This window comes from Orycteropus afer, unplaced genomic scaffold (genome assembly GCF_000298275.1).
Source record: "Orycteropus afer afer isolate SDZICR_OR568_19922 unplaced genomic scaffold, OryAfe1.0 scaffold00222, whole genome shotgun sequence".
In the NCBI taxonomy this organism is placed as follows: Eukaryota; Metazoa; Chordata; class Mammalia; order Tubulidentata; family Orycteropodidae; genus Orycteropus; species Orycteropus afer.
Window position 1 is genome coordinate 2,599,895 of NW_006921809.1, and position 11,400 is coordinate 2,611,294.

The following is an 11,400-nucleotide window of genomic DNA, read 5'->3' on the forward strand; positions in this document are numbered from 1 at the left end:
ACAACAACAACAACAGAAACAGTAAATAGCTGGATAAATGTAACAGACTAAGTTTTTTTCCTCTAAGTTTTATAAAAATATGTACAATAGTTTAAAGCAAAAATTCTAAAACTATCTTGTAGGGTTGTCAAGGTATGAAAATACAATGCATTTAACAGCTAACACAAAAAAGTCAGTGCAGGGGTGAGGATGAGGACCTACATGTGGTTGCAAGGTTTCACCATAACTATTCACTGTACACAGATAGTGAAAACAACCCAACTGTCCATAAATGATAAATGGGTAAACTATGGTATATTCATACAATGCAGTATTATTCAATGGAATATTATACATCTATAAAAAGGAATTAAGCATTGATACATACTACAAAATGTATGAGGAGCTATGGTAGCATAGTGCCTAAGGCACTTGACTGTTAACCAAAAGGCTGGTGGTTCAAACCCACCAGCCACTCCACAGAAGGAAGGGTGGGCAATCTAATTCCACAGTAATACTGCCTCAGAAACCCAAGGGGGGTCGCTATGAGTCGGGTCCAACTTGATGGCACATAACAACAACAACAATAACAAAATGTATATACCTCAAAAATATGCTAAATGAAAGAAGCCAGATACTAAAGGCCACATATTTGCATGATTCCATTCACATGAAATGTCAAAAATAGGCACATCTATAGACACATAAAGCAGACTAATCATTGACTGGTGCTGGCTGGAGGACTGAGGAATGGCTCCTTCAAAAATACAGAGTTTCTTTTTTGAGGTGATAAGAATGTTTTGAAATTAGATACTGGTGATGGGTGCACAACAAAAATAAAAGTAATTGTAAGGGTACTGCATTGTCAGTGAAAGCAAACATGGGTGGGTAGATGGGTGGACAGGCTGAACTATTAGGTATGTCTATGCAGCAGGGAGTGTACCCAAGACCATGTATAGGGTTGGCAGACAATGGTTCTACAAGCATATTTGTATGTTCTGTAAGAATTCCCAGGGGTATAGTAGAGCTGACAAGGGACAAGGTTGTAGTCACTTCTTGGTCACAGCCAGCTACCCAGAGGGACTGAGTTGTTAAACCTGTGGGCTCGGGACCAAAGTCACAGGGGACGTCAAGCTCAATTGGCATAACATACTACACAAAACATTGTTCCACCTCCTACTTTGGCAAGTAGCGACTAGGATCTTAAGTTTGCAAGCAGCCATCTAGATGCAACAATGGGTTTCTCCTCATCCAGAGCAAAGAAGAACAAAGAAAACTAAAGATTCATGGAAACAATTAGTCCAAGCAACTCGTACACCATGTGACTCACAGCCTATACAACTATGAGACCAAAACTAGATGGTGCCCGGCTACCACTGTCAACCACTCAGAGGGGGATCTATGTAAGAGATCCTGGATAGTGAGGGAGAACAACGTGGAACAAAACTCAAAATCATTTGGGGGGAAAATAAAGGGGGGGACCAGGTTTGCTGGTCTGATAGAGCCTAGTAGAACCACTGAGACTATGGCCCCTAGCTGCCCTTCAGGCCTGGAATTGAACCCACACTTGTGACTTCTAGCCAAACAAAAGACAGGCATATGAGTTGAACATTTACCTAAGGTAGATATACTCCTTGAAGAGAACAATCATGGGAGAAAGAAGGGCTGTTTATGCACAGGGAGACAGCTCTGGGGGCAGGAATATACGGAGGGATGGAGACACAGAAGAGGTAACTATGAGGAGGAAGTAAGTGGGAGGGGAGCTGTTACATTGGGGTAAATTGTAGTCAATGTCATGAGACAAAGTGTATGTGAACTGCTGTATGGAAAGTGAATTTGCTCTGTAAACTTTCACCCAAATCACAATTAAAAAAATAAATAATTGTAAGGGAATATTATGAACAGATGTACACAAAAAAATAGATAACTTAGAGGAAATGGACAAATTTTTTGAAGCATATAAACTCTCTACATCAACTCAATAAGAAATAGTAGGTCTCAAAAGATATGTAACAGGTGAAAAGACTGAATCATTAATCAAAAACCTCCCAACAAAAGTCCTGGACCAGATGGCTTCATTGGATAATTCTTTCAAACATTTACAGAAGTGACTCTAATCCTATTTAAACTTTTGAATTAGGAAACATTACCTAATTCATTCTGTGAGATCAATATTAGCCTTATACTAAAGACAAATACATCACAAGAAAACTACACAGACCAATAACCTTAACAAATATAGACATATAAATACTCAATAAAATACTAGCAAACCAAAACCAAAAACATATTTTAAAAAATTACACACTATGACTAAGTGAAATTTATCCCAGGAATGCAAGGGTGGTTCAACAAGATAAAATCAATCAGTTATATACCACTTTACTAGAACAAAAGAAAAGAACCACACAATTCTCTCAATCATTGCAAAAAGCATTTAGCAAAATTTAGCATCCTTTAATTATAAAAATATTCAACAAGCTAGGAACCGGAGGGAAATTCCTCAATATAATAAAGGGTATTTACGAAAAATACACGTCTACATCATACTCAACAGAGAAAGACTAAAGATTTGTCATGGAGATCATGAATAACTCTCACTGCTGCTATTCAACATTGTTCTAGAAGTCCTAGCCAGAGCAACTAGGCTAGAACATGAATAAATAAAAGATATCCAAAGTTGGAAGGAGGAAGTAATAGTAGCCTTTTCCACAGATGACATGATCCTATACAGAGAAAAACCTCAAAGATTCTACAGGAAAGCTATTAGAATAATAAATTAATCCAGGAAAATGGCAGGATACCAGGTCAATACACACAAACACACACACAATAAAAACTTCTATCTTGTTTAAGCCACTGCTATTCTGGTCTCTACCTTACAGTAATCAAGCCTATAGCCTGAGTAGTATGGTCAGAAACCAATATAAAAGAATGTAATAAAATGTCCTATTTCTTACATACATAAGGTTTTCAGCCAAGCAGCAAAGTAATATTAACCTTCACACGAATGCTAAGACATTCTCTAATGAAACTGGGGAATTGTGGTAAAAGTTTACCTTTTTTAACTGGAGACTGATGTTGCTGCTTTTCATTAAGACCTTGAGGAAAAGTTTGCATTCCATTCGTCTTACACTGTAGAACAAGAAGAAAATGTACTTTGTAACTCATGTTTAAAATTTAACATAATACCGAGAATGGAAAAGATGGTGGCTTAAGCAGTTTCACATTCCCATCCCTGCACAGTAATACCAAAAAACAAGCAGAAACTGTTAGAATTAACTTCTCAGAAATCTGTAAACTAGTCAAAGGATTACAACAATTAAGCAAACACTGAATCAAGAAAAATGTGACTTCAAAATGGCAGGAAAGATTTGGTTTTCTATGAGCCTGTCCCCTACCCTTCCAGCCAACCCCAGAGTGAGAGATCATCTTGAAACTGGGACAGCCTACATTCCTAGTATCCTGGTCTCTTGCTACAGAGGGAAAATAACAGGTTTTATTTGCAAATTATTATGTGTGTCTATTCTAAGTCAAACGGCTGCCTGAGAGATGGAAGCAAGGTGCCTGTCTCTGGCCTATCAAAAAAGTACTAGCAAACCAAATTCAAAAGCATATTAAAAGGATTACAACATGATCAAGAGGGATTTATCCCAGGAATGCAAGGGTGATTCAATGTTAGTAACTCAATGTTATATACCACATTAACAGAACAGAGGAAAAGAACCACATGATCATCTCACTCAAAAAAAGAGAAAGCTTTTGACAAAATCCAACACCCTTTCATGATAAAACACTCAAAAAACTAGGAATGAAGAAAATTAATCAATCTGATAAAAAGCATTTATTGAAAACCCATAGCGAACCTAATACTATTCAGTGGAGAAAGACTGAAAGTACCCCCCTTATAATCAGGAACAATATAAGGATGCCCATTCTCATCACTGCTACTCATTATAGTACTATAAGTTCTAGCCAGAAAATTAGGCAAGAAAAATAAACAAAAGGTATCCAAGCTGGGAAGGGAAAAATACAACTATCCTTTTAGTAGATGATATACTTCTATACACAGAGGATCCCAGAGTCCACAAAAAAAATTATCAGAACTAATAAACGAATTTATCACAGTGGTACGAAACAAGGTCAACACATAAAAAAAAAAAAAATAGGTCAGGTTTTTATACAATAACAATGAGCAATCTAAAAAGGAAATTAAGGCAAAAATTCCATTTATAATATCATCTAAAGAATAAATACTTAGGAATAAATTTAACCACAAAGGTAGAAGACTTGTACACAGAAAACTGTAAAATATTACTGAAAGAAATTAAAGATCTAAATATATGGAAGGATATTCTATGCTCTTGGATCAAAAGACTTAATACTGTTAAGATGTCAACACTACTTAAAGCAATCTATGGATTCAATGCAATACCCATCAAAATTCCAAAAGATTTTTTGCAGAAATGGAAAAGCCAATCCTCAAATTTACATGGAACGGAAAGGGGCTCCAAACAGCTAGAGCAATCTTGAAAAGAAGAACACTGTGGGAGGACTCTCACTTCCCAATCTCAAAACATTATAAATCTATGGTAATCAAAACAGTCTGCTACTGGTATAATAAAAGACACAAAGACCAATGGAATAGAATTGAGAATTCAGAAATACACCAATACATCTACGGTCAACTCATCTTCAACAGAGGTGTTAAATCAATCCAATGGGGAAAGAACAGTCTCTTTAATAAATGGCCCTAGGACAACTGGATTTCCATAAAGAAAAGAAGGAACGTGGACCGATACCTCCCACCACATACAAAAACTAATTCAAAATGGACCAAGACCAAAATACAAAATCTAAAACCATAAAACCTATAAGGGCTTGATATCCAGAATATATAATGAACATTTACAACTTAACAACAAAAAGAGCAATAAGTAGAGTCCAGAATATGTTCTTAAAGTTATAAAAATCGATAATAAAAATTCAACTCTCCCAAAAACAAGCAAGGATATGAAATGGTAATTCACAAAAGAGGAAATCCAAACAGCCAAGTTAAACACATAATGTGTTGCTCTACTTCACAAGTAACAGAAAACTGAAAATTAAAAACAACAAAAAGATATGTGTTCACACTTACTGGACAATAAAAAAAAATGCTAAAGTCTGACAAGGTAAAGACATGGACACATCAGAGCCTTCATGCACTGCTCATGAAAAACACTGTGGAGAGTACTAAAGTTGAAGATAATAATACCCTTTCACACAGCATTTTCACTATGTATGTATAATCTAGAAAACCTTTCAAACATGTATAAAACACAGATGGATGTTCATTGGAGCATCTTTTATGATATAGAAATAAACACCATCAACAGAAAATAGACCAAAAACTGTAGTATGTGTGTGTGTGTGTGTGTATATATATATATATATATATATATAAAATAATGAAAGGTGGAAGAAGAAAACAGCATCAGGATTGGAGGATAACTCATTAACGACCTATCGTATATGGAAGACACAACCTTAATTACTGAAAGTAAAGAAGACTTAAAGCACTTACTGATGAAGATCAAAAAATAAATCCATCAGTATGGCTTACACCTCAACACAGGAAAATAAAATCCTCACAACTGGACCAATAAGCAACATCATGATAAACAGAGAAAAGATTGAAGTTGTCAGTGATTTCATTTTACTTGGATCCACAATCAATGCCCATGGAAGCAGCAGTTAACAAATAAAACAACGTACTGCATTGTACAAATGTGCTGCAAAAGATCTCTTTAAAGTGTTTAAGAGCAAAGATGTTACTTTGAAAACAAGGTGCACCTGACTCAAACCATGATATTTTCAATAGCCTCATGTGTATGAGAAAGTTGGACAATGAAGACTGAAGAAGAATTGATGCATGTGAATTGTGGTGTTGGTGAAGAACACTGAATATACCCTAGAGTGGTAGAAGAATGAACAAATTTGTCTTGGAAGAAGCCCAGAATGCACCTCAGAAATGAGAATGGCCAGACTTCTCTCCTACTTTGGTCATGTTGTCAAGCAAACAGTCCCTGGAGAAAGTTATCATGTTTTGTAAAATAGAATGTCAGTGAAAAAGGAAGATCCTGAATGAGACAGATTGACATAATGGATGCAATGATGGGCTCAAGCACAGCAATGATTGTGAAGGTGGCACAGGACCAGGCAGCGTTTTGTTCTATTGTATACGGGGTCGCTATGAGTCAGAACCAACTTGGCAGCACCTAACAACAACATATAAACACATACACACAATTTTTCTGTATCAGTACAAACAGAACTATTTTATTCACTGTAACAGTTGCCTAGTATTCAATTTATAATATACTCATGGTTATTCACGCATAGTCTATTTCTGGAAGCATCTAGATAAGATACAATTGTTACTTTTGGTAAGAATAAATGGATTACTGGGGGTCAGAGACTGGAGGGAAACTTTTCTCTACATAACATTTTGTATATTTTTACTTTCAAACTTTGTGATGACTTTACTTAGTCAGAAAGTCCAAAAATTTTTAATTATAAACACTATGAAAACAAAAAAGAACAGAAGCATACCTGGGTATAATACTATTTATATTAAATTATAAAGCTGTTACAATTATTTCAATTTATTGTAACTGAAGTTCAAATACTTTCAGAGAATTGAGGACAGCTATTTCTGGGGAAGTTGGGAAGAAAACGGGATGATATAGGGATACATAAGGAGTTTTAAACTATAATGTTAAGTTTTTCTCTTTAAACATCTTAAAAGAAATATGAAAAATGTTTAGATTTGAAAGTGCAGTGTGGTAAGTACATATTATATTCTCTTTAATATATGCTTGGAATACATTTATTTTTTAAATATATATAAAGCACTCAGCATAGTACCCGGTACCCACAGCCATCTAACAAATGTTACTTTTCAGTCGGTAAATGAATGCTTCATTTTATTATAATTTCCAAGACTTACCCTGCCAACTCCACTTTGTAAGCACTGAGTGTTGCAAGGATATTCATTTTGAAAGTTGAAAGGAAACACTGCTCCTAAAGGAAAGAAAAAAGGAAACTATTTTAGATATCTATGACTTCAATAAGTGATATGGTGACACCTGTAAAACTAAAGTGTTCAGGATATTTTAGTACTACTTTGAAATGTTTTCTGATAGTTTGATTATTCCACAGACATTTACTCAGCCCTATTAAATGTCAGCAACTGTGTCAGGGGATAGGTATACAAACATGAAAAAAGCGTTCAGAGATAAATGAGTTCATAGCCTATTTTTTTAATAATTTGTTTTTTTGTTGTTGTTGAGAATACACACAGCAGAACATACACCAATTCAACAGTTTCTACATGTACAATTCAGTGATGTTGATTATATTCGAGTTGTGCAACCTTTCTTACCCTCCTTTTCTGAGTTGCTCCTCCCTCATTAACATAAACTTACCACTCCCTAAAGTTCTTATCTAATGTTTTAAGTTGCTGTTGTCAATGATTCCATACCGACATATCTTAAAAGTACACCCAATGCACAAGGCAGTCATTCTTAATTATTTAAGCTAAACTACTGTTTGGTTTTAAGAACACTTCAGGGACTATTTTTGGTTTAAGGTTTGAAAATTATCTCAGGGCAATAGTTTCAGGGGCTCATCCAGCCTCCGTGATTCCAGAAATTCTGGATTCCATGAGAATTTGAAATTCTGTTCCGTACTTCATAGGCTTCTGAAAAGGACAAACTCATATATTGTGATAAAATTTGGTATGTTAAGTGGTATGAGAAGTATAAAGATACTAGGGGAGCGCACAGCAGGTTTTGGCATACCAAGGAAAGCTCCATAAATGGAAGTAAACCAATTCTTGTCTTGAAGTAAAATCAGAAGATTCCTTTGGGAACTTGAGGGTAGGGATATGGAGTTGGAGAAGGCTTGAGACAAGCCAAAATTAATGTGATTTATTAAACTTTTCTGCCTACAAATTCCTATTCTGGATTTTAGGATCTCAGGAGGATGTAAGCAAACGAGAGAGCAGGGCTACTTACCTCTCTACCCCATTTACTCATAGAATATCCCTGGAATAAAGTAATCAGTGAAAAACTTGATTTGCACAGATGAAGGAAGAGATTCAGCCCCTTCTCACAGATTCAGCGCAAGGCTACAGCTCTGCTCTGACAATGAGCCTGGACAGTATTCTGCCAGGCTGCAGAGCACTCAAGGCCCTGGCATCTAACTTTTTTATTTTCCTCTCTTTTAACTATATTTGTATCAAAGACTGGGGAAAGGGATGGAATGGCAGGAATCAAAAACTTGGGGCTCAAAATGGAGGCAAGGCACTCTATGAGTCCTTACCTGGCTTTAAGGATATTTAAGTAGTTTTTTTCACTATAATTATGTATGTGAAATATCAGGTAACAAGACAGTTGATAAGTGAAAAGGAGTAAGTGTATTATTGTCATTTAGATCTCTGGCAGTTAGATTGTATATTCTAGCTCAAGCAAAGGTCCAACCTCTACCAGAGTAAACTATAGTATCACAACTACTATAGAGTCACTGTATCAAAAAGAATTAGTCGTTGTTCATCTATTTCAGGAGGTGGCATGTTCGAACCAATGATATTGAAGAAGTCGAAGCTGCATTGAAGGAATTGGTCAAGAAAAAGGCTCCAGGAATTGACGGAACAACCATTGAGATGTTTCAACAAACCAATGCGCCACTGGAGGCAATCACTCAGCTATGCCAAGAGATTTGGAAAACAGCTACCTGGCCAACTGACTGGAAGAGGTCCATATTTGTACCCATTCCAAAGAAAGGTGATCCCACAGAATGTGGAAATTATCAAACAATATCATTAGTATCACATGCAAGTAAGATCTTACTGAAGGTAATTCAAAAATGAATGCAGCAGTATATTGACAGAGAACGTCCAGAAATGCAAGCTGGATTCAGAAGAGAACATGGAAAGAGGGATATCACTGCTGATGTCAGATGGATCCTGGCTAAAAGCAAAGAATACGAGAAAGATGTTTACTTGTGTTTTTATTGACTATGTAAAAGCATTCGATTGTGTGGATCATAACAAATTAAGGATAACATTGAGAAAAATGGGAATTCCAGAACACTTAATTGTGCTCATAAGGAACCTATACATAGACCAGGAGGCTATCATTCGAACAGAACAAGGGGATACTGCATGGTTTAAAATCAGGAAGGGAGTGCATCAAGGCTGTATCCTTTCACCATACTTGCTTAATCTGTATGCTGAGCAAATAATCTGAGAAGCTGGACTATAAGAACAACATGGTATCAGGCTTGAAGGAAGAATCATTAACAACCTGCGATATGCTGACAAAACTTTGCTTGCTGAAAGTGAGGGTGACTTGAAGCACTTACTGATGAAGATTAAAGAGTACAGTCTGCAGGATGGATTACATCTCAATATAAAGAAAACAAAAATCCTTGCAACTTGACCAATAAGCAGCATCATGATAAATGGAGAAAAGACTGAAGTTGTCAAAGACTTCATCATATTACTTGGTTCTACAATCAACACCAATAGAAGCAGTGATTAAGACATCAGACAACATATTGCATTAGGCAGATCTGTTGCAAAAGACCTCTTTCAAGTGCTGAAGAGCAAAGATATCTCTTTGAAGACTAAGGTGCAGTGGTTCAAACCCACTAGCCACTCCTTGGAAGGAAGGCTGGGCAATCTACTTCTGTAGTGATACCCCCTCAGAAACCCAAGGAGGTGTAGCTATGAGTTGGATCCAACTCGACAGTAGTGCATTTGGTTTGTTTTTTCTTTAACCCAAGCCATGGTATTTTCAATTGTCTCATATATGTGAGAGCTGACAATGAATAAGGAAGACCAAAGAGGGGTTGATGCTTTTAATTTATGTTACTGGCAAAGAATACTGAGAGTACCATGGACTGCCAGAAGAATAAGTCTGTCCTGGAAGAAGTACAGCCAGAATGCTCCTTGGAAGTGAGAATGGCCAGAGTTTGTCTCACCTACTTTGGTCATGTTGTCAGAAGGGACCATTCCCTGGAGGAGGATATCATGCTTGGTAATGAGGAGAGCCGACGAAAAAGGGGAAGGCTCTCAACGAGATGGACTGACACAGTGGCTTCAATGATGGGCTCAGGTATAGCAAGGATAGTGAGGCTGGCACAGGGGACCAGGCAGTGTTTTGTTCTGTTATGCACAGGGTTACTATGAGTCAGAGGTACCTTGACAGCACCTAACAACAACATAGAATCTGCAACCAAAGTTTTGTGCTAATCACTATTATTATTATTATTATTATTATTATTATTATTATTATATTTAGGTTATGTTTTTTTTAAAGGTGAATTCTCTCTCCTGCAGTTGTTCTACAGTGATCATAATCACAAGGCATAATTTGCACTGGAAGTTATTTTTCTGAGCAAGAAGCAATTAATTATTAAAGTAAGACATGAAAGCAATATATAAAGTTGCTTTCAGTCAAGGAGTATATCTTTCTACTTTTGTTGTTCTGGTAGACTACAGACTGGTAGATTTAATAGGAAATCTTTTGGTAATACTTTTAAACTAAAGATCATTAGTTTTCATTATTTCTTTAAATATCCACCATAAACAATTTACATTATGAATTATTTAGCCTATCAAATAGGAATTCTAAAACCAAACTAGTTGCCATCAAGTCAATTCCAACTCATGGGAATCCCAGGTATGTCAGAGTAGAACTGTGCTCCATAGGGTTTACAATGGTTAATTTTCAGAAGTAAATCAAAATATTAATTAGCCATAAACAAACTAATATCTAAATATGAGTACCTGGGATTACTCACCAGGGGGAGAAGTCAGATGACGAACAGGTCTTGCTGGTTGAAGCGGTTTACCAATCAATTTCTTGGTTTCCATTATTACAAAGACCTTGAGGTTCCATACTTTAAGATAAAAAAAATACATATTCATTTTTTGGACAAAATAACCAACATACTTTATATATATATATATATATAAAAGATAACCACAATACTCATTCAAGAATACCTATTTTGTAAATTAAGATAGAAAAACTGCAAAAAGGGTGTAGGGGTGGCATCCTCAGACTTCCTCTAACTTCACGAGGGGGAAGGAGAGTCTAGAATGACATCAACAGCCCAAGGCTTGCTCTTATGAGATGGAGGTTAGACATGCCACCACCCACCAAACTTTTACCAATTCTAACACCAACTGTCCCTCCCAAGGCACTTTCTACTTTTCTACTGGATTGATCATTTGTTGCAACAGCCACAAAGAACTCACAGACAATACTCATGACTATGGAGTCTATTAGGGAAGTAACAGGTTACAATTCAGCTTCAGGAGTGCTTAAGATACAATTCTAAGATCAGGACAGCCTCTCCTCAGCACAT

The 11,400-nt window shown here is 36.3% G+C and overlaps 1 protein-coding gene across 1 annotated transcript in view; it reads right to left on the minus strand.

Moving 5' to 3' along the window:
• Positions 1–10,903, minus strand: part of CUNH8orf88 (chromosome unknown C8orf88 homolog) — a 19,337-nt gene extending 8,434 nt beyond the window's left edge. Inside the window, exons 1-3 of the mRNA XM_007948744.1 lie at positions 10,831–10,903; positions 6,971–7,044; positions 3,039–3,114 (exon numbers count right to left, since the gene is read on the minus strand). Of these exons, the coding sequence (XP_007946935.1) occupies positions 3,039–3,114; positions 6,971–7,044; positions 10,831–10,903 (223 nt within the window). The remainder of the gene's footprint in view (positions 1–3,038; positions 3,115–6,970; positions 7,045–10,830) is intronic.
• Between the last annotated feature and the right edge of the window lie 497 nt (positions 10,904–11,400).